Source organism: Crotalus tigris, unplaced genomic scaffold (genome assembly GCF_016545835.1).
Source record: "Crotalus tigris isolate CLP2741 ecotype Arizona unplaced genomic scaffold, ASM1654583v1 scf7180000019068.10715455, whole genome shotgun sequence".
NCBI classification, from domain to species: domain Eukaryota; kingdom Metazoa; phylum Chordata; class Lepidosauria; order Squamata; family Viperidae; genus Crotalus; species Crotalus tigris.
This window is the reverse complement of record NW_024097358.1, coordinates 7,458,094-7,486,047: the sequence shown is the minus strand read 5'-3', so window position 1 is coordinate 7,486,047 and position 27,954 is coordinate 7,458,094. Positions and strand designations below refer to the sequence as shown.

Sequence of the window (27,954 nt, the reverse complement as noted above, 5' to 3'; positions counted from 1 at the left end):
AGAGCTGGCACACAATCCCCAAGGTTGGCCTGACCTTACCCCAAATTCTACAGGGGGTCAAACATACAGGGAGGTGGTCGAGGAACCAAGTCCCGACTACAACACCTCTAGCCCAAATCAGGGAGTAACTGAGTTTTGGGAAAGTACAGAAACCCACACAAGCCCGGACACAGAACGGGGTTCAGGGAATGGTCAGCCTCCTGACAAGTCTTGGACGGACCTAGAAGGTTCAACAGAGACGCCCAGCAGTGGCTATCATTTCAAGGGGCCCGAGGGTCTACAGCTAGGCAGGTCAACCAGGTCACAAAGTGACAGAAGCCCTGGCCTGACGAGCCCGGTGGGCGAGCAAGCAGGCCAGGCATCGGGGCACAGTCCTTGGAAGGCACCAAGGCAAAATAAGGAGAACAGGCTCACATCTCCCTCCAGTCAGGGAACTCATGCTAGTAACCCAGAGCTGAGAAGGTCACAGAGAGCAAAGAAGTCTCCTAAATACTTAGAGGATTACATAACATTGCTGGCTAAACAAAAGCCAGGTAACGATAGGAGCACTGAGAAGCAGAACACTGTATAAAATAAATGTTTATATGTTGGTAGTAGTTTTAGCCCGGGGGAAAGGGGTGTTATGTCCCGAGCCTTGCAAACGGCTCGGGCGTTTGCAGGCAGTCCCGGGCAGGTGCAAAGCTGCCCGGGACCAGACAGGCTGTCGCCAGCGCCGTGCGCATGCGCGGGTGCTGGCGCGGGAAAAGTAACACATTTACCCGGGAAGCGTCTATATAAGAAGCTGGGAGGTTTTGGGAGCTGCTGAAGCCATCTACTTGTAAGCTGAACGCTGAATAAAGGAAACTGAGAACTTCAACTGCTTCTCGTGTCTGCTTCCCGCCAAGGACTCAATACTAATGCTTTAATTAACATTGGCATTTCTCTGCCCAAAAATGCTTGGAGCAATTCTGGGTAAGAACATATTGACTGCATTCACTTACCTAACTATGCAGTAAATTTGGCTTAGTAAAAATACTGTACAATGCAATACATAAAATAGTATATAATATAGTGCAGTACAATGCAATGCAATAAATGAAATCTGATGCCAAAGAAACCATATGATGGTTTAATATGATAACCTGATCTGGTTCACACAACATACTAAGGCAATGACTGCTTCTCAAGTCAGTTTGGTCTAGTTGTTAAGACGCCAGTCTAGAAAATGGAAGTCCATAAGTTCAAGTCCTGCTTTAGTCACGAAAGCTAGCTGAGTGACTCTTTCAGCCCAACCCATCACACAGGGCTGTTGTTTTGGAGAAAATAGGAGGAGGAAGGTGTGTTTGATATGTTCACTGCCTAGAGTTATTTATAAAAATAATAAAGGTGAGATGCAAATAAATAAATAAAAACTACCCAAGCCTACTTTAGCTAGGCTAGCAAGCTACAGGTAGTCCTCAACTTGTAACAAGTCATTCAAAGTTACAACAGCACTGAAAAAAGTGACCTACAGCTGGTTCTCACACTTCCAACTGTTGCAGCAGCCCCACAGTCATGTGATCAAAATTTGGGTGCTTGACAATTGCCAGGTATATATCACAGTTGTAGCACCCCATGATCAAGTGATGACCATTTGCAATCTTTCCAGCCAGCTTACAACTTAACAAGTGTAGTGATTTGCTTAACAACTGTGGCAAAAAAGGTCATAAAATCAGGTGCGACTTACTTAACAAGCACCTTCCTTAGTAATCCTTAGTGATGACTACACTATAGGTCTTCAATTACTGAGAATAGAAACAAAACAGGGTTAGGGTTTTCTTTTATTAAAGGGGCAATGTTCACTATTTAAGTGTTAAATCATGAACATTCAAATATATTTTAAAGCTAGACTAACATAGTGTAGATTTAGCCTAAAGCTTACCGTATATAGTGGACACTATAGACAGTATAAAGTGGCACAGTAGGGAACATCTTAGCCAAATACATAGAAAAAGAATGAAGAACAGCTGTTCTGCAGGCCATTATTTAGTTTTAATCACCATGCATTCTTAAGAAGAACCTTCATAAGTTGGAATCAATTCAGGTTGCCTGTTAAAATGATCCAATGCTGGATGGGGATATTATTCTGTTTTATTACATTTTATTACATTTTACTCTATTCTAGAACAAAAATTCTCTGGGCAGATTATAAAGTTACGTGGTTATCTATTGCAAGGATAATACAGGAGAGAAAAACACATCATTAATTTCTGGCCATTTTAACCCATATATTTGCAGATCCATCCAGTCGACAAGGCACATTGGATGGATCAAAACCATTTTGGTTTGAAAAGATCCATATCTATATATACAAGAGTATAGAGACTGGCTGGGAAATTCTAGAGTTGAAGTCTACATATTTTAAGAATTGCCAAGGTTGTATATGCAATACTAAAAATGCAGTCTCTAAATAGAACGTCTGAATAGGACCATAATGATAGTAGAAGAAACTAAGATCAATTTAAAGATTTCGTTAGATTAAACAGGAAGCTATTACATTAGGAAGCAAATGAGCAGAGCTACCTCTATTTATAAGAATGTCTCTTTGCCCAAATAGGCATTCTCATGAAAGAAAGCAATACATGACAGCAATCCCTGAAAAATATTGGAGAACTTTTATAAAAAGGCTGAGGTGGGAAAAAAAACATTTAAAACTAAGCTTTATGACATCCAGAATATCTACCTCACAGGATAGCTGTTGTGGGGAAAATTAAGAAAGAAGGACTGTTGTGCACCACCCTGAACTCCGAAATAAAGGGTGGGATATAAATATTATAATAAATAAAATAAATAAATATACGTCTAACGTATGTAGACACTTGTATGTGCATCTGGATATATGTCTAATTATTATATACCTATATTCCTCCTAGATAGTGCTATCCACAAACGTGGTCAGAAGTCATATCTGGAGGATACAAATAGCAGAGAACAGAGAACTATCATGTTGATGGGAGGTACAGTATGCATCCTTCAGGATGCATCCTTTCTACGTTCTAATGAATCTTCACCAGCATCAGTTCTACTTGCTTCTGATTGATCACTGTGAGACTATATGAAGAAAAGATATGCTCAAGGACCTGTCTAACTTTTCCGTTTTCAAACTATTAGTCGACTTAAAATAGTTCAATCAGTGACGATTCGAAGTTATAAAGGCACTGAAAAAAAAACTTATGGCCATTTTTCACATTCATGAACCACTGCAGCATTCCCATAGTCATGTGATCAAAATTCAGATGCTTTGCAACTGACTCACATTTATGGCGGTTGGAATGTCCTGGGGTCTTGTGATCACCCTTTGCGACCTTCTGACAAGCAAAGTCAATGGGGAAGCCAGATTCACTTAACAACCGTGTTACAAACTTAAAAACTGCAGTGAGTCACTTAACACCTGTGGCAAGAAAGGTTGTAAAATAGGGCAAAATTCACTTAACAACTGTCTCACTTCGCAACAGAAATTTTGGGCTCAGTTGGGGTCATAAGTTGAGGGCTACCCGTGCTTTCAGTTCAGCTCGTTATCAGAGGGTAAACTAAGTTTGGAGAAGTAATAGTGATGATGTGTGAAATCTGCATAGAACCATAGAGATGAAATGAATATTAGAGATTTAGTCCAAACCTTTGTTCAGTGCAGAATTCACCAGAGCACCTCTGACACATAAATATCCAATCTCTGAACATCTTCAAAGGAGAGGTCCTCACTTCAAGTAGCAGCCTGCTCTGCTGGCTCACAATTTGTATATTCAAGAAGTTCTTCCTGCTTTCTAGCCTGAACGTTACTTCCTTGTAGTTTTAATTTACTACTTCTTATTCTATTTTCTGAAGCAACACAGAATTAATCCAATTCTTCTGCTGATAGTTCTCAATTTATGACCGTAACAGAGCCTACCCATTATGCAGCAGGTCATACTATATCCAACACAGTTTTACAATCTTTATAGCAGTTGTCAATCAGTGCTGTGGGCATTAAGTGAACTCATCATTCACCATGGGGCATTTTTGCTAAAAACTGAAAGTAAACCTTGTCTTTTGGTGAAAATGATATAAATTGCATTCACATGCCTGCAGGGCTGGTTGCCAAGCACCTGAAATATGGCCATGTGATCATATGGGGGAAGACAGCTGGCAGAACTTTGGAATGGGTTGTATCTTTTGGCGGATCCATTGTGACTATGATCGCTGAGCAACCAACTGTAAGTTAAGGACTACCTGTATATGACAAGTCTTCAGATATTTGTAAACTGCTATCTGACCTTCCCACAAGTCATCTCTTTTGTGGGTCAAGCACACCCAGATCCTGTAGCCATTCTTGATGGGATTTAGACACCAGACTCTTCACAAACCTTAATAGCCATCCTTTGAACTGGCTGAATTTGTCCTTCATCTTTTTTTAAAACTGGTGCCCAGAATAGAACACAATATGCCAAGTGAAGTCTAAGCAGGACCCAGTAGAATGAAACAATTACTCCTCATGACACGGACTCTATGCTGCCCCAAGGTAGCATTTATCTTTTCAGGTAGCTGAATCAGTCTGGATGCTCTGGGAACTTGGGGTTGATAAGACACTAGATCTGTTTCACATGTACTACTGTATCAAGTCTCCATATCTTACTCATGCCTTTTATTTTTACTAAGCAGATTTCAGAATCTCATTTCTTCCTGTTTAATACCAGTCATTGTTGAATCCTGATCAGATTTTGCCATACATTGCGTAGGGCTATTAAGATTAATGAGTTTTTTGTTTGTCAAGCCCTATTCCGATAAGACTGTTGTAATTCTGGAACCAATCCATGGATCTAGAGTAAATAAATAATGGAAAGGTATAAAGAAATATATGAGGGAAGATGGACCCAAAATCTGAGAAATAAAATGCCTCTGGAAGGTTGGGAAAAAACATGATCTCCTAGTTATAAACTCTTTAAATTAAATAAGGAGACAAAACTTTTTTTAAAAAAAAAAAGTCGCATTTTGTTACTGCCTTTATTTTCCATAAAATTATTTTCAAACATGAAGCTTAAACTCCTTATTGGGCTTTCTTTTTTAAAAGAACAAAATCTTCAATAACTCCAATAAAGTTTTAAAAGACCACAAAAGATTGTACCAATGTTGGAACCAGTTGTGAATTCTTTAAGGTTTCAATTAAACAAACCCAGAGTTACTTGTGAAACTATTTCACACGTGGGAAAAGGAGAAAAGCTCCAGACCCTCATCACCTCCAGCTCCCCGCCCCTACCCTGATCAAGGACATCCAGTGGATTTTGAATTTACCGTAATTAGTGCATAAACCAAAAAAATGTGAGAGTCATAGCCTAAAACCACCCCTCTCAATTAGTCTCCAGTGCCCCTCCCTCCTTTCACCGTCCGAGGAAGTTCCCGAATCGTTCTCCCTATAAATAACCCCAATGGAGAACAGTTTGATTCACAGCAACCTAGGCACCCGCTCGCTTGTAGCCTCCTGTATCACCAGCACGTCGTTTTCGAAGAAAGTGGGCGAGACCAAAGGTTTTCCTGCAAAAAGCATGAGTTCAACACGGAGTAAGTAGCTCTCGGGGCAGGTCCTTCCTCGTCGCGGCCGGGCGGAGCCCGAGACGAGAGGGTAAGCTTCCTCGTGGTGGCGCCTTGCTCGGGAAGGGCGGCTTTTTGGCGTCCTTCGGGGCGAGGGCTCCCCGGAGAACTTTCCCGCCGCCTTTGGAACTATTGCCCACTTTTGCGGCAGAGAGAAGGAAGGAGGATGAGTCCCGGCTTCCCTTTACAACCGCTCCTCCTTAGCACCACTTTCAGGAATGCTTAACAAGCTTTGAGACGCCCATTTTCACCTTTTTCAAACGAGCTAGGCAACTGGGTTTTGAAAAACCCGCCGTAACTCTTGCGGGGACTCACGTCAGGCGAAGCCAAAGATTGAAATAAACAGCGTTGCCACGTGATAGAGTCGCCCCCGACTTGGAAAGGTTGGGAAACGAAAGCTGCAGACCCGTATTCTGGGCTGAGTCTCACTGAGTTTGTTGCACGTGCTGGCTAGAATGATAGATTTAATTCTGACGGAATCACTTTTCCACCCACTTGCGTTCAGCTACCTTAGAGTTTCTTCTTGGCTCGAGCTATGGAGAGTTGAGCGGCGTCCCTTCAGATCCACTTTTACTTAATAAAAAAAAAAAAAGCCAGAAGGGAGGCCATAAGTGAAGACGGTAGGCTGGAGCTGATAAATGATAATCATAACTGTCTAATAATGGTTTCAGTCTTTTAGACCTTAGTGCCGGCTGATATTTTGGTGCAGTTCATAGAGCGGTCCTCACTATTGTGTATATTATTTTATTTTCCCAGGTGGTCTTCTTCTTGTCAGTATTGCACTTTCTTGGCTAATGTGCTCAGCTGCACCTCATGCAGAATTTTCTGGAGATCCTGGTTTGCACCAGTTTGTTTCGAAAAATAAGGAGTTTGTCATCAGAATAAAGACTGATCTCCTTGCATTGAATGAGCTTGTGGTAAGTATATGCTGGGTAAAGAAATCTACAAAGAGATACACATAATTTGTCAGCCAAATTTCTCAGGTTATTTTAAAGGATTTGGAGGTATGCTATGAGCATTTATGAATCGGCTTTTGAGTCAATCATGTATTAAATTGCTGCATATCAAGTTTCTTTCCAACAAAAAGTAAAGAATCTGTAGTGGGAGAGGAAAACCAGTAATCTATATTGATTCTTTAGGGTACTTTGATTAAAATGTTTGCCAGCTATATTGGTAAGGATGCAGATAAAGTAGACATATAGCTGCAGTCTTGGTGGTTTTAGTTTTTTCTTCTAATATTCAGTTTTAAGTCAATTTTTTTAAACCTGGAGACTTGCATTTGGGATTACATTTTCCAGATTTCCAAGCCAGTATGGTTATTGGCCATGAAAACTCAGAAATTAAGGAATTTGAGTGTAATATAGCTAGATGAAATCCTATTTTGCAATTAATTAAAATTCATAAACTATCCCTATTATACTGCAGTGATACAGCAGAATTTCAGTCTAGTGGAAAATGAATAGTGGAAGGGAACAAAGTTGTCATATCAAATCTATTGAAATACCAATTTTGAAGTGTTCTGATTTTCTTCCGCTGACATGGTATTTCATAGAATATCAAAGCTAAAAATATCCTTTAAATCAGTACTTAAATCAATGCATAATTTTAAATAAGGGAGGATTTGGGAAAGAATCTGAGTAATATAAAAGACATATGAGATAAGGTAACTCAGATATGGCTTTAAACCATTAATATTTTTGATGATGTGCTTTCAGTGTGCATTTAGATGTACTAGTTATTGCTTTACAACTGATATCTTCTGTAGATGTTCTTGCATTCTTGAACAAAGAAACTGAAGTATTAATCTGAAGATCAGTTAGGATACCTGATTATAACTATGACCATGCTACATCCTTTTTTAGTTAGTAGATGCTTCATGTTATAAAACCACATGGGCCTTCAATACAAGTGTTGAATTTGGTCAACAACCTACCAACCCACCCAACCCCTTGTGGGAGTGGAAAACTAGTAGTCCTGCCAATGTTGAATTTCAGCTTTCAACAGCTATAATGAAGGAAGCCAGCAGTTAAAGTCCAACAACATCTGCAGAGCATAGGGTTTAAATTTAGAATTACTGAAAATCTAGAGGATATGAAGAGTGTTACTTAGAGGTAACTTAATGTCCATGGTGCCAAAATATCTTCTCCTGCAATATGACATGACTGAGAAAAGTTATAGACTAAAATAATTAGATCACTATACACACAGAAAATCAAAATTCAAATTGGGCTGAAAATTTCAGATTAAAATACTTGGGACATCATTCAGATCCTTTTCTAGTACTTCCCATAAATTACAGCTTAATCTTCCAAAGAGTCTTAATCTCATATAGCATTTCCTAGAACTGTGAACAGGGGCTCTCCCGACTAAAATTACACAAATGTTTCTGTCTCATGCTTCCGGAATACATGTAAGATTGTGCCAATTCAAAATGTAAAACGTCAAAGGAGAAAATTGTTTGCAAACAAGCCAGAAAATTTGGCATTCTTCCTCTTTGGGTGTTGAGAGGGAATATTTTGATTGAATCTGTCAAATTAATATAAAAGATAGTGTAATTAAGGCTTACTGAATACAAAGAGAGATAATTTAAGGGAGTGAAATTAACTGTTTGATGCTCCTTTGCAGGCCTTTAAATACAGTAACAATTTTTTAGTTTGGATAGTGTGGATAGTGGTTAATGTAAGAGTAGCTTATGGTGAATAGAACTATAAATTCAGAGGTAAAATTTAACCTTTATTTTAAGAATAATCCTAAATCCTGTCTTCATTGTAAATTGTGCCAAGTTTCACTCAGTTTTAAAGGATGAATCAGGTTTCATTGTATTATACTTCAGGGAACCTCAATGAATCCAGAAGGATTTTTTGATCATTTCTCCACTGACTTCTGGTACTTTCATAAAATCAGTCAGATTTTGTTGAAGCAATATTAAAGTTCTCATTACTGTTGTTTTCGGTCCAACAATGGCTGGACCGAAAACAGGCAGATGCTGTAAGCTATTAGTGAAGAAATTACCTTAATCACAGCTAACATTAAGTTTGATTGGTTTTCACTGTCTAGCTCCGGGTTAATAAATATGTATTCAACTCTCTATTGTAGAGAGCATAATTTGCTAATCACGAGGAAGATGAAAAGATATACAGTAAAGAGCAGTCAAAACCTCCTAATCTCTGGAAGTCATATCCAACAGTTCTCACTGGCTTCTGAGATTTCCATAGACATTACTCATGCACTTTAAAGCATCCTGTTTAAAGATTTAGAAATTTGGTGGGAAATTTTAAATGTTGAGCTTCAAGTATCTGCTGTGTCAGAATGCAGCATCATTCAGCCCTTTTCCATACTGCTATTTGCATATCAGGCCTACCATTAAATTCTTTATATTCATATAACTAAGTTAATATGCATTCTTTTAATAAGTACATATTAAACCTTGCTCAGCTTCTTTGGAGCTTCATTGGATTTTGAAGTATAGTAAAAATAGGATTAGGGAAGGATTTTGTAGGGAGTAAAGATATAAAAGCACTCATATATGTTTGCTCCTTTTGGGAATTGCAGAAATACCTCTTCAAATTATCTTTTCTTTTTTTCCTCCAGCGTAAAGCATTCAGCTTTGGCAGTAACAGAGAACTGATAACAATAGAGAAACTCTTGGGCATTCAACAAGTTAATATCTCCCATTGCCAACAGGACCCCTGTGATATGGTAAATAGCAACACCAATCTGATTGTAAACCTAAAACAATTTTTCTCCTCAACCTAAGAAGTACTAGGGTAGCAGCACATAACTTTGAAAGAAATCAATCGTGGCAATATTTGGGATTTTTAGGTGCATCTGTAGTGTTCTCACAAATTGGTTCTGTATGTGGTGTTTGTAAAACGGCTGCTTAGACTCAACTGAGCAAATTTAAGACATATGGACTTCAACTTCCAGAATTCTCCAGCCAGCATGACTGGCTAAGTATCCTTTCTTATAAGTAAGCTGGTTAGGATATTTCTTAATCGCCCCTTTATGTTTTAGGATCCTTTTTTTATCCAGACTGGCTCTTTTTCTAGATGGTAATTGTTTTTTGTTTCAGAAGACTTTAGCCACCAACCATTTTTAATTTCTTAAAAATGCTTTTGGAAACTATTTGATTCTCACAGGCGTATTTGTAAGCAAAGATAATGCTAAAAAGCTAATACTTTGCTTTATTATATGCCTCTTTCTCATTTTTTTATTTTTGCTGAAGGAAAACAAATACCTTTAAAACAGAATGTGGTAAGACAGGACCTGTACTGTTGCTCAGGAGGATCTTTTCCTATTTTAATAATTAACAGTTTGCATATGTACAAAGACACTCACGGACATTATATTATCCATAATCAGATACAAAAGCAGAAATAAAGCAATATTGATTTTAAGCCAATAATGGTACTTGGTCCTTCAAATACCTACCTTGTCTGTGAATGTGCTATATAAACTCTCTTGTTACCTCTATTCAGTCAAGTTTTTTCCACATTCCTCATAATAAGAATATGTACCATTTACTGTAGATCCATGTAATATCAGTAATCACTTAACTCAGTAGCTTGATTTCACTGGAGATGAAATAGCCACATTGTCATTGGCCCATCTTTTTTCTAATCCTAATCGTCTTAAATATAACCAACCTTTTTAATGAGGTTTTGACTGATAATACACATGCATCAAGCGTAATATTTGACAACCTTCTTATAAAGTGCATAAGTACAGATAACTTCTTGATGGATGCCTACTTTAAATATGGCATTAGCACTGCTGGTATCATATTCAACTTTGAAATCTTTGTTATTCCTTAAAAGGTGAACAGGCAAACCTAAACAGTAATAAATGAAGACAGCAATGCAGTTATTCTAATATTACTTTGCCACGCTCATGTTCTAGTTCTAAAAATCTGCTCTGAGATTGAGTCTAGATGGATATTTTTTTTTTAAAAAAAAAGCAGACATTAGTTTCAGAGTGTTCATATTTTACCTATCTATCCAATATTATCCAGATGTTGGATAATCTTGGGATATCCAACATCTCCAGAGAAGAATATTACAAAATAGGTAAACATCACTGATAGAGAAAATTCCCCTATCCAATAAATATTTCTTAAGGGCTATAAATTCAAGTGTAGTGTATGGAAATCTACAGCGACCATATAGATAGATTTTGTTTAATAATTAAAATGTATATTTATTCAAACCATGTTTTTCTGGCTGCTATCTTTTATAACTTAATTTTTCTACTGTTAATCTATTCTTAGTATATACTGGCTGGTCATAGCTTAAAATGGTACAGAAATAGAGTCACTCTTTAATCTGCTTACCCTTCATTGCTTAATTTACAACAATAGAAATCATCCATATTTATCCATATTAAGCCAAATCTAACATTTCATCCTGAGTAGTGTCACTGTTTCCTTACCTCTAACCTCAGTTATAATTAATATAGCCTTTAATTGTGGCACAGCAAAACTGGGTTTGTTTTCAGAATATATGTACATTTTATTGTGGAAATAACATTATTCATAATTTCAATAACCGTGTCCACTTTCTGGAGAACAGAGCTCAACTTGTCTCTCAACACAAGTTGTACAGCACCAGTGTAATAAAATAAAAATTTTACTGAAATTTGCATAAGAATGGAATACATAATAACTTTTCTTCATTCCCTATTACATTTGTATCATGTAGGAAAGATGCTTCAATCAGGTACAGGCAGGCCTCCAAACCTATTCTGGTTATCTCTCATATATTCACCAAATCTTAGTAACTTACGCTGACCAAGTACATGGTATTCAGCTGGATATTTCCAACTTGTCCCACAACATTCAACAACAGGTGAGGAGTTGCATAAATAACTCATTAAGTTGAGAAAGGATCAGAGCCAAGTAGGAGAAACTATCCAGTTCTATAGGTATATCAAAAAAATGTTTAGTATAGGTATGAGTGTGAATCTGCTATAATAATTTAGCAGGTCACCTACCTGGACATTAGCAATGTCTTGGTGAATGTTGATGAGCTATAATGAACTATGAAGGTAAGCTTCTAAAAATTGCAGATATGAGCACTGAAGAGTACTTTAGATTCAGTTTCCAAAGGATACATGGAGCATGAGTATAGCATCAGTTGCAAGACTATTTTTTTCTGGAATCACAATAGCTGTGAAAGGGAAAGCCATTAGGTTTTTCCTGCTATTGAACACAGGGCTTAGTGACTGTTTGAAGTTACAACAGCACTGAAAAAGTGAATTATGATCATTTTTCACACTTATGATTGTTGTAGCATCCCCAGGGTCATTGATGATGTGACCCTGGGACACTGAACGTCATAAATATGAATCAGTTGTCAAGCATCCGAATGTAAATCACATGACTTCAAACAGTCACTAAGCGAATTGTTGTAAGTCGAGGACTACCTATACTTTCCCATTTTTTCCTTTTGGGGGGGGTTCTTGATACCCCCCCCCCCAGCCAGCCAAAAGGGCTTTGCAGGAAGATTTTTAAAATTTCTAGCTCCACGTCATCTTCAGGAATAACCTCTGTTATCATTACTTGTTGAACAGTTGTATATCCAGTCTTATAAAAGGAAGAAACCTTGACTTTGTCATTTTGTAAGCATAAATTTCAAAGTAATAAATACTTAAGATCATTGCTTTTCATATTGTGGATAATCTTAGTGCCTGGCTTTTGCACACCTTTCTACTGTACTGAACTCTATATGATATGAGCATTTTTCCTGTTCATGTATTAATCCTAACTTATACAAAGTGCTCCCTCTGAGCTGAGGCAATTCTCAAGCATGCCTTATAAAATTGTTAACTGTGGTAGAGCAGAGTGTAGAGATGCGTGTATGCACGAGGAAGTAAATATATCTGGGTGCATTATTTTGCTTGCACCAGCTCAAAGATGTATTTATGAGCATATCCCTTGACCCATTGCTCTTTATGGAGCAAAAATACTTCTCTCTGCTTTTCTGGAGGCTGGGACCATGTTTTTCCCTGCTGGATTACATCCCGTTACCCCTTGCCATGACATACATGCAGCCTATTTGTTAAAATAAGGTCATTGAAGAGGACTTTGGGGGGGGGGGGAATATGATAGTGATAACATTGGCTGCAATAGGATTGATCCAAGAGTAACATGCTGGCCAATTTGGATACTGCTGGAATTAATATGCAAATGTTAATGATTAATCTGAGATTCCTCAATTTCCCCAATCTTTTTTTCAGATGGAAGAAAGCAGCCTGACCAGTGTTATCTATCCACAGGCAGAAAATGAGCCTAAATTTGTGGAAGTTCAAAGAGAAATTGGAAGTTACCTGGTTCTCCGCAAACTCCAGCTATTTATGGATATGATTTTCCGGGCCCTGAGGCACTGTAGCACATAAAGGGAATGGAGAATTCTCACCAAAGACCTTGAAGCTGAAATATTTCTCTACACAGAAGGAAGTCCTAAGACTTGCTTTTGCCTGACAAGACTGCTCTGACGGGTAGAATTCCAACTCCTCTGTCTTTGTTTTTAATTTATTTTAAATTTTTATGCACCATTTTACTGAAAGTAGGAGACAAATAAAGTAATCCTGATACATTTAGCTCTAAGAGAAATAAAAATATTAGGGTTTGTACAACATTTTACATTAGACTAAAGTGGAGCTGGGTTGCTTGAGATTCAGCATGTTGTGAAAAACAAACCCTTGTTTTTATATTGTGAACACTCCATTCTCTTAAGTCACTGTTTCTCAGCCTCAGCAATTCTGCCTCTGAGGAAAGTTGAAGTCTTGGAGTTGCTGAGGTTGAGAAACACTGGGTTAAATTATAATTTGTTTTAAAACTGTTTAAATTTTTATAGATTAGCCTTCACTTCAAACAACTATTGATATGGTATTGAGAGAAGAACATCTTACATGTACATGCAAATTGGACAATTTGCCTTCAGAATCTTTCAGAGATCTTTCACCACTTGAGAGGCTACTACGATTAAAACTTCAGTTGTTTAAGACTGATAATGATTAACTTGTAAGAAAAATGGAAAGATTTCTTTTCACATATCAAATATGTTGCAATGAAATGTATTCTTCCTAAGATGGCAAGTTCCCAGTTCACTCAAGCTCTTCTTTCCTTGATGAAATATCACTGTGATCAGTTTTTAATAGTTTGTTAATGAGTTTTAATTTATTAGCATATTTAATATTTATAGTGTCAGAATTGTTGAATCTTGAATTTGGACTTCAGTACTAGATATTTATTTATTATTTATACCAATGCTGTCAGATGAATGGAAAACAATTGTTTAGATTTCAGCCATTCTTGAGTGCACAGTGCTATAGCCATGTGTGGCATGTATGTTGAGATACTTACAACATTAAACTAACGTTTAATATTTAAACAAAGAGTATTAGCTGGTAGTAACTAGAACAAACTACAGGATAAAACATAAGGGAAGTTTCCAATTCCCGTCTTTATTAGTGTTTGAGGCATACAGTACAATCTATGTCCTTACCATTTTTATAGATGGGAAATAGACTCCAGGCACACCTCTTTTTGGAAGAGGTTCGGTTCATAACTTCCATCATCCTCTATCATTTGCCGTACTATTATGCAGACGATAGTTGTAGCATAAAAAGTTCAACAATGCCCAGACTGTTTAACCTGGCTTTATGTACAGTAATCCTGGTCCAAAATAAATTCCTTATTTAAGCAAACTAGTAAACAGCACTCCCTCTGCTAATGTGTCAGATTATTTGCTAGACAGTTTCTGATATCCACCAAGCCGCCTATGTTACATCACCAGGTTTCAGCATCTTCTCTTAAGAGTTTGGTGATAGAGGCAGACTGACCCCCTCTAGCAAGGCCAAGTGGTTAAGGTGATACCATTTCAAGCTTTAAAAATTCATAAGCATAAAGTTTTTTGTTCATTTGCTGTAGAATTCTGTGTAGGGCAGTGGTTCTCAACCTGTGGGTTGGGACCCCATTTGGGGTCGAACGACCATTTCACGGGGGTCGCCAAACAACGCAGTCCGCCATTTTTTTCCCCCCTTTTCCTTAGCTGTGCTACTCCCTTTTATTCTATTGGCTTTCGAAAGCCAATAGAATAGACTCTCTTGAATAGAGTCTAATTTGATTGGCTTTCAAAAGCCAATAGGAATTGTCCAGGCTGTCTCTGCCCTGCTGAGCCCACCAAAAGTCCCATTCTGCAAACGGTGCTGCACCAGTTGAGTAGTCCTCAACTTACGACCAGTTGAGTAGTCCTCGACTTACGACCGGTTGGGGGTCGCGGCATTAAAAAGGTTGAGAACCACTGGTGTAGGGGTATTTAATAATTATATATGGATCTTATTTATGTTACAGTGAAATTAAGTTATCATTTAAATGATTTGAACACAAAGGTAAATGGCCATTGGAGTTGCACTCAGTTCCTAACTACTTGAATACTGTGTGTCTTTGTTTAAATGCTATCCTTTGCCAAAATTGATGCTGATTTCTATGGAATCCTATTGTGTTTTGGGTTCAAAATACCTATACATTTTGGGAGAGTGTTATAGTAAACTTCAATCCAGGCTAGTTGTGCATGTGTTTAAAGTTTACACAGAATTCTTGTCATTCAATTTCTTCAGCTGCTAGTGTCTACTATAACTGAATGAATTTGAAATAATATTGCTTGAAAATTGTATAAAGTCAGTATCTTGAATCTTGTTCAAAGGAGCCATTTTTATCAAAACTTTTGATAACTTTTATTTTCTAAATGCTGTTTTATTTTTGTGTTTTGTGTGGTATAGCCATCACATTCCATTTGAAATAAAATGTCTATTCTTATCTGTCAGTTCTTTGAAGAAGTGAGAAATAAATTGTAAACAGTTAATCTAAGCTGTAACTATTTGTATGAACATGACACTAAGTATAAGGTTAAATTTTTATCGGCTTTTAAATAAATTTTCTATTATAGCAATCTTCAGTGCATTATTTTCCTTTTTTCTAAGTTTTTTTGAAAATGAAGTTATATATGAGGAATATATAAAGCTACAATTGTAATTTTCAAAAATATATTAATGTAATGGCTCCTGACCTTTGAAATACCTTGCCTCCCTCCCCCATGAGATCTTCTCCTCCCCCCTCCTGATCCTCTATAAGGGCCTGAAGACCTGGCTCTGCCAGTTGGCTTGGGGCCCCAATGAGGGAGTTTCACTGTGGAGGTGGTTGAAGGACCAATAGCAGATTCCACCTCACCCCTAAAACTCCTTAGAAGCCCAATGATGTTACTGAGATCAGTTCCTAATGAATAAACAAATAACGGAAATATGGTAAGGTCACCTGAGCTTGAAGTAGTACAGGGGTATGCCAGACGTATCACATGTAAGCCGTGCCCACCCCATTGCCGACAATGGCAAAACTGGCCCAGTACATTGCGCAACATCACAGGACGTTGCAAGTTTGACATGACTGGAGTAGTACAAGCACCAAGGATGGAGGTACTCTCAAGGGTAAGTGAAACTCCTCAAAATATAAATACATGCATATTTTCCATTCTAATTTAAATAACCTTTTACTGAAATACAATGAAAACAAACTTCAGATTTCTACTGAAAACCATGTAATGTGTCATTTGCCAACCAACAAATAGATTGTGAGATTATAAACTATCATATCTGAATGATTATTGGAGAAGACTACCCCACTAAGTGGCCTCAAGAGCTCTCAGTGCTAAAGACCAGATGACTGCAAAGAAATATTCTTCCAACCCCCCTGCCACATCCTGTCACAATTAATCCATCACCCCCACCATTGTGCCAGAACTGATGAAGTTTCTTGGATAAGAAGTGAAATGTCTTCCTCAAGGAAAAAAAAGTTCAGTTGCCTTTTGAGACAACTATGACCTAGATGATTGAAAATCTCCATTGACATGTTTCCTTAACATTTTGTCCAGTCATATAGTTTAAAAGCTACAATAATGAGATATCTTAGTATCAAATTTATGAAAAATCTTATCTACAGATCCAGTAGGGCAGGCATGTCAAACTGCCGTCCTGTAGGCCAGATGCGTCACGTCAAAACCGCACCCACCCCATTACCGGCAATAGGGAAAATGTCCCAATATGTCACGTGACATCTTGAGTTTGACATGCCTGCAATAGGACATAAACAGGATTAAAGGGTCTTCTATATCCAACAGAAAACAATAAAAGCTATTAAGAAGAAAAAATAAATATCAAAGTAGAAAATAACAAAATAACATACTAGTGAAATTGAATTTTACTATTTTAAGGGCACACTTTTCTAAACCTTATCAGGAGTAATACAGAACAATATTTACAATATATGTGTAGCAAATTGATTCTTACCTGATTAATCAGGTAGCTAGTTATTTTGGAGCTAAGCCAAAAGTGAAAGGGAGGGAGGGAATCCAAGTAGGCCTCATATCTTGTCAGGAAACTATCTCACTTGCAGAGAAAATATGACCCAACTTGTCCATTTGAGTTTACTTGGGTTAACTCTTTATGGCAGAGCTTCCTAGGAATCAGTTTCCATGTGCTCCTGAGCATAATGCAATTCTAAGTTATACTATTGCTTTTTTTACTTATTTTTTTATGTGGGGAAAGTGCTGGAAAAAGTTACTATGTGCTATTATATAAACAGAAAAACCAAACCAGATACAATATATCAGAATTATCAAACTAATTCTAAAACCGGTTAGATAATTTTTTTATATTTGAAATTTAGTAGAAAATGGCATAGCAGAAAAAGGAAATTAAAGAGGGTCCCACTTTGTACAAGAAATTGATCGGTATTTTGGATTTTTTAAACAAAAATATGAAATGCACAGGAATGAAATGTTGACTGAAAACTTTGTTTAACAGCAGATAAAATTTTGGAATGCAAAACAAAAGAAATCATATTAACAGCTTAAGTATTATTAAATACACTTTATGTTGGCTTTTGGCTTTTCTAGCAACTTTTACATCTCTCAGAGATGTGTAGGGCATGAATGGAAATGGTTGATATAGGACTTGCTTCAAAAACTTCCACACACTTAATTGTCAAAATACAAAGGGCAAGAATGTTGTTAAAGACACACAAGGCAATCTGAAGGTCATCGTGAACTAATTGGGTCCAAAAATGAGTGATAGTTTTGAAGTTAAAACAATGTATTGTGGAGCAAAAAATCCAGGTGCCCCCTGTATGACCCACCCCTCTCTTGACCAACCAATTCCTTTCCCAAGAATTAGGCTTCCCCTGATCCACTAAGAACTGGCAAACTATCAAAAGTGTCCCTAAGCCTTTCCGCCTATATTGAAATGTAGGCTGAAATTAACAAAGCATGTTTCCCATTAAGAAATCGACAAACTCTGATTTCTTAATCATAACTAAAATAAATCCCTTCAAGACATAAATCTTTTAACCACACAGAGACAATACCCAACACCAAATCCCTTACCCCAAATACAACATCCCAATACAAAAAAGATTAAGGATTAATGTACCCTTCAGGGTGAAAAAAATGTATTTCTTCCCACTAGCAGCAACTTTGCAAGCACATCCACAAAACTCATGAAGAACATGCTTTTATATAAATATCGCTGTCTATGCCATTCAATCTGTGGCCATCTTTAGGAGCTGTACTGTCTGTTATGTTGTAAATTTAAAAGTCATATTCTGCCTCAAGCATGTTGCCCAGTGTGTTTCTTTGCATCTACCTTGGAAACAGACCAAAGAATTTTCTTCCAACAGAATAAACAAATCTAATGGTTCAAGAGAAAGAATAGAGAAAAAAAAAATTGACATGATCTCTGTTGCCTTTGACTTTTCATGATTCTTAATAATTCTAATAGTCTACTCTTTTCGTAAACAAAATATAATCTTTATACTAGTTCATGCTCAATAAACATTCAGTTAAGAGCAGCCAAAGGTTAGGGTTTATACTAGGTTCATAAAAAAAGGGCTGCCTCCAGTCCTGGATTTGGGCCAGTCTTGGAAAGATATTCTTTATCAAATTTGACATAACTGCATTAGGCAACTCCATGATACATATGACTACAAAGAAGAAATCCTGCACAAATTCAGCGTCTAACCATGCTGGTAAGATTTGGACAAACATATATACTTACGACCATAACTAAGCCTGGAATTAAGTCATAGTGGTTAAGTGGAGTCACCATGTGACTACATCTGATTTTACAATTTTTCAGCAGTTAGGTGAATTTTTTTTACTCAATAGCCATTTTTTGCTGGAAATCCAAAAGTAAATGTCATATTATTAAATGTATGGTCACATGACATGGGATGCTGCAAACTGCCATAAAGCTAAGACGGTTGCCAAGCACTCATGTGACTATGGGACCATAGCAGATATGGCCATCATAACTTCAAAATTAGGTCCTAAGAAACTTCTGGGGGTGTCTATCATAACTTTGGATGGTTGCTAAGCAACTGGTCGTAAATCAAGGATTACATGTACAGCAACTCAGGCCTATTTCAGAGAATTGGAAAGATAAAGAATGTGCCTACCATTTTCAGATACAGACATGTTTGCAGTCAAATACCCCTATGAAGAAAGAAGTTGAGAATAATCTTTTTCCCTGATGGAATGGATGAGGATAACAAGTAATGTTAAAGCAGGACTTTTTATAGCGTTCCACAACAGTCTTTTTTAGCATAATCGCTGAAGATTGGTCACTTGCTCACTATTCTGAGATTAGAAATACATGAAAATACTGAGATTGAAAATTGGCAGAAATCTTTGGGAGACTGCTCCAAAAAAAAAAAAAAAAAAAAAAATCCAGGGGAAATGGAAAAAAATGGCCCACACAGATTGCATTATATTCCCCTCCATTGCAGTCCTCTAAATTGTTCGTTGCAACCTTCAGCCACTAAAATTTACTCACTCTGTCCTAAAGGAAGACTGATGAAATGTTAGCCAAAAATACAGTGGAAAGTGAAACTGACATAATTAACATATTCTTAAGGAGACTGGCCTTTGGTCAAAGGTTCTTGAAATCAGGAAATATTCAGGTTGGATTATCCAAACCAGCTGCACAGAATTGGGGCTTTGTTGAGGCTTGTGGGTCCAGGTTCCCAGGTGTCTTGCTATGACGTGGGAAGAAAACTTTTCACAAGGAAACTTTCCCAAATTGCTACATTTCTTTGGGAAACCTTAATGTTTATTTTCTTGTAAGGTTGCAAGACCAAAGATGTAAGCCAAAAGACTGCATTACATTTCTTGGAAGAGCTTCCTATTTGTTTTGTTACAGAGTTGCTGAAACAAAGATGTAAACAAAAGGAGAGGTTAAAAAGCTGCCCTTGCAAAAAGATTAGCCTAGGAATTAAGCAGACCAAGAGAAGGGATAAAATGCAAATGAGGGATTGGAATAGATATCCTTTTCTAACCTGTTTTTTTTAAAAAAATGCAACAGTTTGAGTAATACTGGAAAAAACATAAGGCAAATTGCTTCATATTTCAGATTTAAGTAACTGGAAACTGTGCTCACCAGTTAATAACTACATATCAATCAACTATATATTAACTATATATATATATATATATATATATATATATATATATATATATATATATATATATATATATGTTGTTGTTAATTGCGAAGTCGTGTCTGACCCATCGCGACCCCATGGACAACGTTCCTCCAGGTCGTCCTGTCCTCTACCATCTTCTGGAGTCCATTTAAGTTCTCACCTACTGCTTCAGTGACTCCATCCAGCCACATTTACTATATATATATATATTAAAAACTACAGTTTTATCCCTTAAAGTAATAACTGTGGAAAAGAATATGTTAGTAAAAGTAGTGCCTAGATAACCCATGATCTCTCAACATTTCAGAGACATTTCTTTATCAGATTCCTCAATGCCTTCAACAATGATGGTACTTCTAATGTACTTGAAAAGTTCTTAAAAATTCAGGGAGATATTCAGACCTGTATCTGCCTTGAAAAAAACTTGTATTGAACTGTATAGGGTCCCAAACATCAGGACAGGATCATTTTAAGACTTTGCCTTATGTCATAAATTGTTTTATGATAATTTCTATGCCATAAAATGTTTTATAAAAAATGCCAAATTTTAATTCCACACAAGTTGTAGGCCCCAGATTTTGTACACCTTCTATAAGTGCAGTGCTACCCCCGAAAGGGCTGCTGGAGTCTGGGTTCTCCTGGCCCTTTTGGTATGGCTGCCGGTCCCCAGTGGTCCCTCACTTAGGCACTCTGCTTGGCTGGAACATATGATGAGGTGTGGTCAGTCTCTATCGGCAGACAGGTCATGTGATGGGGGTGCTCAGTCTCTCAGCAGGCAGGTCATATGCAGGGAAAGTGTTCGGGTAGCTGATCAGCTCTTCTTCTTCTTCTTCTTCTTCTTCTTCTTCTTCTTCTTCTTCTTCTTCTTCTTCTTCTTCTTCTTCTTCTTCTCTTTCTCTCTCTCTCTCTCTCTCTCTCTCTCTCTCTCTCTCTCTCTCTCTCTCTTTCTCTCTCTCTCTCTCTCTCTCTCTCTCTCTCAGGTTTTCCCCACAGAAGCCTCTCCTATCCCCTTCTCTCCCTCAGGTTTACCTCATAAAAGCCTCTCCCATTCCTCCCTATTATCTCCTCTCCCAGGCTTATCCCTCCCAACCTAGGCTCAGCAGAGCCTCCACTCCTCTCTGCCCTCTCATTGACTCCTCCCCCAGGTTTCTCCCAGTACTATCTCTTCAGTGCACCCTACCCCCGCTACGCACTCCCCCTGCCCAAAATTCTTTGGTCCCCCAAAGAGTGGGAAGTGCTCACCAAGAATCTAGGGTGTCAGAGCATGGGTCAAAATTTCATCTAACAATGAGTACCGCCTCTTCTGTGTTATGGCCCAGAGTATCATATGTCAATCTCCTAAAGGGATGTATTACACGTTTTGGTCTTTGTACTTTTGGTTCAGCTGTAAAGAATGAGTCATCCTCCCAAGACTTCTTGCACCCAAAAGTCTCTGAGGCTGGAGGTATCTTCAATTCAAGGTTTACTGATCTGGAATGGTCCTCCGATTGAGGGTACGGTAATCTATACAAATTCTCAAGGACCCATTCTTCTTCTGGACTACCACTATGGAAGAAGCATAGGGACTTTGAGATTCTCGGATGATCCCAGTCCTCTTCAATTCCACTACATGCTTTCTAAGGTCATCTAAGTCACTTAAGGGAATCTGCTGAGACCTCTCTCAGAAAGGCTTATCTTCTTGTAGATGGATTATATGTTGAGCACTCTTAGTGCATCCCGTGTCAAATTCATTTTTTGAGAACAAATTTTACCATCTCTAAAGCTGGTCTCTAGCCCTCTCTCGCCCCTCTTGGGAGAGCTGTGTGCTCTTCGGGTAGAACTGATCTGTTGAAACCTTACCCTTAGTCTTTTTCCTAGTATCAGGCAGTACAATTGGGGTGGCTAGGCTCACTTGTCCCAACAATATCTGGTCCTTCAACCTCACAGGAAAGTTGGTAATATTCCGGACTCCAACCGAGATCTGTCCTTTGGCCTGCTGCAGGGTCTTTGTGGACACCACCTCTGGGATTACTTCCACTCCAACGTTCTGTCTTCTGGGGTCAGATTCAAGGATGAGATAGGGCCCAGACTGCTTCCAGCCTAGTCAGACAGAGGCCCGTAGACATGCCACCTCCCCTGGTTGTAATACTCTATTTGCTCTGTCCAATTTCCAGTTGCCCCACATCCTCGGCGAGGGCCTGTTGCTCTCGCATCAAGTATTGGTACATTGCCTGCAGTGCAGGATAAACATCCCCTATCACCAAGTCATTTCCTATTGGGTCAACTGGGGTGAGCAGACGCCTAACTAAGTTGGTGTTTGTCCTCATAATCAGTGAGCCCTGGCTAGCTCCTGAGGCACGGGTACAGACAATGGCCAGGGTGTCAAAGGTTTTAGTGTATCCAACAACTGGGGGGCTGAATGTTAGCTGGATAGGTAGATACCCATCGTATGGGAACTTCTCTGTTCCAATCCCCCAAATCTTCAAATTGCCCAACTTTTGTATGTGCGTCAGGTGCCTGTCATAGAAATCCCAGTACAGAAATGTCACTTGTGCACCTGAGACCAAGAAGGCCCTTGCGTAGATGCCTTCCACTTGTACCAGCACCATTGAAGGGCCCACCAAATGTTTAGGGATTTTGATAGTAGGAGACACAGCATCTGGTCAGACAGCCCCTGCTTGAGTTTCCAAAGGCTGTTGCTGAAGCCATGTCACTTTGACATCTGTAGGTCCTAGGATATGGGAGTCCCTCACTAAGGGAAATGGTCCAATCACTCCTATCACTGAGGGGGGCTTTGGGGGAACTCTGTTCATGAAGGCTGCCCTCGGCCACCCCTTTGACTGGAACTAGCTAGTATTGCTGGGCACCCGATTGGCTCCCTCATGGGGGCCCATTAGAAGTTTCCCAACTGGGCTGAATTTCGTGGTTTTTGTATAAATATGCCTGTAATGCCCTGCCCCCCAGTTATAACAGATCACTGGCCTTGCCAACTAGTCAGCTGAAGTGAAAGAGCCCATTCTTCCACTGACTAGCCTAGCTAGACCTCCATTCAAAGGCGAGCCACCCATTGCCATCCACGAGACCATCGTATTGGTCAAGTTGGATATTTGAGCTTGCATAGTGGTGAGCTGGGCATCATCACCTCCAGCTTTCCTCACTCCTGTGTCTGAGGGCCATTCTGGTGGGAAATCGACTGTAGCCTCTTTGGCCTCCTCCACCACTTCTGTTGTCCTAACTCTCCTTATGAGCTCATGATACCTCCAGTTGTTCCCTTTGGCTTCAGTCTTTATTTGATTCCAGACTGGGTCTAAAGCACCCCGTGAAAATTGCTCCATCCTGGCCTGTTTTATATGTATGTATGTATGTATGTATGTATGTATATAGTCATCTTCAGGCTGGGGTCTTTGGCTTCATGCTTGTGCGAGCAAAGTGTGATTGGAGCTGCCGTCTCTCTATAAATATTGGGGTGTGTGTGTGGAGTGCTGGTTTAGTTGCTGTAGGTGGGTTGGTTGGCTGTGTTGGAGTTATTGTTTGCAGATTGTTTGGCTGTTTCATAACATCCTTAGTAGCTGAGGTGCTGGCTGTGTGCCCATTAGTCTTTTGTCATTACAACACAACATTACCCAGGTTGTTACAACACAAAAGACACAGAACACAGCCAAGCCCCTAACCAATCAGAACACACCTCCACCCAATCAGAACACAGCGAAGCTCCCACCCAATCAGTTCATACCCCCACGGGCAATTAAAAGGAAGAAACAGCTATGATCACACATTGCTCCTAGAAGCACGAAGCCGAAAACACAGCCTGAAGATGAAGAATGGGACTTTGTCGAAACGTCGCCAAGATACTTCCAATTTTACGTGGGAGAAAACCCGAATAACCAAAGACCTACATATATATATGTATATATATTATTGGTTTTTAACTATAATAATCTCCATGTTGTGCAGCATGTTGTCTTGGCTTGTATTTTAACAAGAAAAAAATAAGACAATAATAATTAATTAACAATAAATAATGATTAAGATTGATAATTCCATAATTAGTATATTAATTAATGATATATTTCTTTGATCTCCCCTTCTCCCATTTGTATTTTTCTTCTTCAACCTTAACCAAAATATAATTTTTAATATTTTCAATATATAAATGATTAGATATAGGCATTTTTTTATATTTATACAAATAGTAATAATCTCTATATATGACATTTTTTTCAGCTTATATTATTCTTATGACCATCATCTCAATAGTTCAGCATGCATCCTATTTTCGTAATTTTTGTTTATGCTTAATTTCCCTTATATTCAATCCAATTCTTATCAGTCATAATTTCTTCATATGTTAGTCATCTAACTGTCCAAATTTTCCCATTTAAGTACATCATCCCAATATTTTATGTCATGCATTATAAAAAATACTATATTTTTATCTATTTTATAGTATTTAGATATAACATTCTTTTTAATCAGTTTATATTTCACTTATATTAATAAAAGTTACATCAACCTGCTATTTTTACATTTCGTATATTATGGAACATACTATATTACTTGAATCTATTATCCCTCTTGTTATAGGGCCCCTTTATGTTCAAAGTTCTCTATTCTTTTAGCCATATTCAAACAAATGTTTGTTCACGTGATAGTCCATCTGGTAGGGCAAGTCAAATCTCCTGTATCTGTCTCTGGTCTTCTTCTTTTGCTGAGTAGCTTTCCAGTTGATGTAATCCACTTACCCAGCAGTTCCTGTGTTTTTATAGATGTTGTTGGGAATACAAAAGATGAAGTAAGTAAAATGAATACTTTCTGTCTCCCAAACTTTGATGGTTTTCCTGGTAATTCTATAGTCCATTCCATTTTTCTTGTTGTATCAGAACCTTGTAGATTTTTTTCCTGTTTGTGTTAAATTGTAATTCTTTTCATTTGTTATATCATCAATTTGATCATATTCTTCTAATTTCTGGTCTGTTCTCTGATTTATTTGTTCATTCGTTGTTATTGGTGTTTTTTAATTGTAGATTTAGATTGGAAATATACTTATTTAAATCGTCAAAGTTGTTTTGAATTTCCTTGTGGTTTGAGTCTATTGTCATTTGTATTTGTCCTAACATTGCATATATTTCCTCCTGATAAGTATTTATCTTGCCTTGAAGTATTACTTCTGGAGGCTCTTGATTTTCCAGACTAAGTCTTTCAGGAGAAAATATTGAATGTGTCGTCCTGTCATTTTTTGATACGTATGTAATATCCATGTCTCCCCCTTCAAGTAATCTTTCATCAATGTTTTAATTCAAAAGTCAATTTATCAGTCAGTCAAAATTACAGTTCAGTGTGTTAAGCCACTTTAAATCCTTCCTGTATATTCTCCCCTAAAAGATCAGCCAAAAGCCAAGGTTTTTCTTTCCCATAAACAGTTCTTAGACTTAAGCAACAGTCCAGCTGTTTTTTTCTCTTTCAGACATTTTTTAACCTTATAGCTTTGTTTCCAGCTGTCTTCAAGGTTATTTATTCAAGGAACAGCTTTTTTTTTTATCTCTAGGCATTCTGACAATTTCTGAGTCCTTATTGTTAGTATTCTATGCTTTGATTCTCCACTAGATGTCAGCAATTATTTCTTTTTTCAGTTTTTTTTTCAATCAAAAAGTTATTTTTATTACATATTTTTATAATTCCATCAAAAACTCTTTAGGGTATAATTTTGGCAGTTTCTTAGTTCCTAGATTTATCCAGACTGTAGTATTTTAAATCAAATTTTAGTATATCTTTTTCCTCCTTAATATTAATTTGCCGCTTCTGCCTGTAAGGGAACGGGGATATAGTCCCCTCCCTTCACTTCCGGAGGTTTTCTTGTTTTGGGAATCTTTCTCAAGGATCCAATTAGTAGATAGAAGAAAGAAGATCAATACTTTCACCAATTCCAAGCACGCTGTTCACCGATGTTCAGGTTTGTGCTCTGGACACTTCGGCTGCAAGTAGTTTGGGCTAGAGTGACGTTGATCTCACACTAGCCTTTCTCCTGTTGGGTTCGGAGGGTTTCCCCCAGATCAAACAACTGCTATCGCTTCATGATAAATGGGGCACCCTCCTTCATGGTCACCTCTTCAGGGTGACTTCAGACCCATCTAGGGTCCTCCTGGCAGGATGAAACTAGCCATGGAGAGCAGAGGTCTGCTATTGCATGGCCATGCGCTACAGGCGCAAAACCAGAAGTCCCCATCCTGGCCTGTTCTACTTCAGTTGGATCCATCCCCTCCCTTTCCACAATGTGACATAGTAACTTGTTCAATCGTCTTATGTACTCATACAGCCTTTCACCTCTCTTCTGGTACATTTGCTCAAACTGAAACAGTAGGCTAGAAACTGTTTTGGCAGATCCGAATTCATCACACAGTAAACAGAAGTAATAATGTACAGTAAAATGTCCTCGATTGAATGTCAAGCTTCTAATGGCTTCCGCAGCAAGACCCTTTAAGCTCTCTCTGTGCTTCTTTTGAGCATCTGATACATCCCATTCTTCAACAGCCTGTACTGCCTGCTCCATCCAAATTTTGTATTCTTCCTGTGGTACTGGTTGTATCCCTGAAAAGATACACAGTTTCTTATACTCAGCCCCAGTACAGTAGTTGCCAGTTAGGGTTTGGATGGGTGTCAGGCTCCCCATGGCCTGGGTAGATCCTGCCTCTGCTGCCCCTATGGTAATCAAAGTACGTGTCGCCTCTTGGGGGCCCAATGTCTTTGCTGAAGGTGTGGCCCTTGGGGTCAGGTGTATCACCCTTTCCCTGGTGTCCTCAATCAATTGAAAGCTCTTAACCCCAAAGCATTCTGGAATCACTTTCTTCCACTCCAATAGCACATAAGAGTGAGAGGAGTCCCGGTCCATTTTTGTGTCTATCACATATACCCTTTGATCAGGGACAAGGGCCCTCACTGCCTGTAGAATTCACATTTCTGGCCAAGTATCCCCAAGGATGTAAATTGCTATGCTCAGCTTTACCTTTTCCTGGTCTTCAGACCACTTAGTGACAGTGATGTGAGCACAATGGTGCTCACTTGGCTCATGTCTCTGGATGGGACCACCATCCCCTTCTGAAGAAAGGCCAGAAGGAAATCCTGGATGAACCCCCCCACTTGTAGCACTACCCCCAAAAGGGTCGCTGGAGTCTGGGTTCTTCTGGCTCTCTTGGTATGTCCGCCGATCCACAGTAGTCCCTCACATAGGCATCTCTGCTTGGCTGGAATATGTGATGAGGTGGTGGCCAGTCTCTCTTGGCAGACAGGTCATATGATGGGGTCATGCTCAGTCTCTCTCAGCAGGCAGGTCACATGCAGGGAAAGTGTTCAGGTGGCTGGTCAGCTCTTCTTCTTCTTCTTCTTCTTCTTCTTCTTCTTCTTCTTCTTCTTCTTCTTCTTCTTCTTCTTCTTCTTCTTCTTCTTCTTCTTCTTCTTCTTCTTCTTCTTCTTCTTCTTCTTCTTTCTTCTTCTTCTTCTTCTTCTTCTTCTTCTTCTTCTTCTTCTTCTTCTTCTTCTTCTTCTTCTTCTTCTTCTTCTTCTTCTTCTTCTTCTTCTTCTTCTTCTTCTTCTTCTTCTTCTTCTTCTTCTTCTTCCCCCCCTCTCTCTCTGGCTTGCCCACAGAAACCTCTCCTCTTCTATCTTCGCCCACAGAAGCCTCTCATATCCTATCCCCTTTTCTCCCTCAGGCTTACCTCATAAAAGCTTTTTCCCATTCCTCCCTATAGTCTCCTCTCCCAGGCTTATCCCCCCTAACCTAGGCCTCAAGAGAGCCTCCGCTCCTCTCTGCCTTCTCACTGGCTCCTCCCCCAGGCATCTCCCAGTACTGTCTCTTCAGCTCACCCTATCCC

At 38.6% G+C, this 27,954-nt stretch overlaps 1 protein-coding gene across 3 annotated transcripts; it reads left to right on the top strand.

Moving 5' to 3' along the window:
* Nucleotides 1-5,454: 5,454 nt before the first annotated feature.
* On the top strand, nt 5,455-14,629 carry LOC120315179 (myelomonocytic growth factor-like). 3 transcript variants are annotated; one of them, XM_039359116.1, is made up of 5 exons: nt 5,455-5,550; nt 6,337-6,497; nt 9,172-9,279; nt 11,277-11,423; nt 12,853-14,629. In XM_039359116.1, the coding sequence occupies exons 1-5, from the start codon at nt 5,535-5,537 to the stop codon at nt 12,970-12,972; spliced, it is 552 nt and encodes a 183-aa protein (XP_039215050.1). In that variant the 5' UTR covers nt 5,455-5,534; the 3' UTR covers nt 12,973-14,629. The 3 variants fall into 3 exon arrangements, with proteins under 3 accessions (XP_039215050.1, XP_039215048.1, XP_039215051.1); XM_039359114.1 differs by having other exon boundaries at nt 12,814-14,629; XM_039359117.1 differs by lacking the exon at nt 5,455-5,550 and adding an exon at nt 5,751-5,963 and having other exon boundaries at nt 12,814-14,629.
* Nucleotides 14,630-27,954: the final 13,325 nt, after the last annotated feature.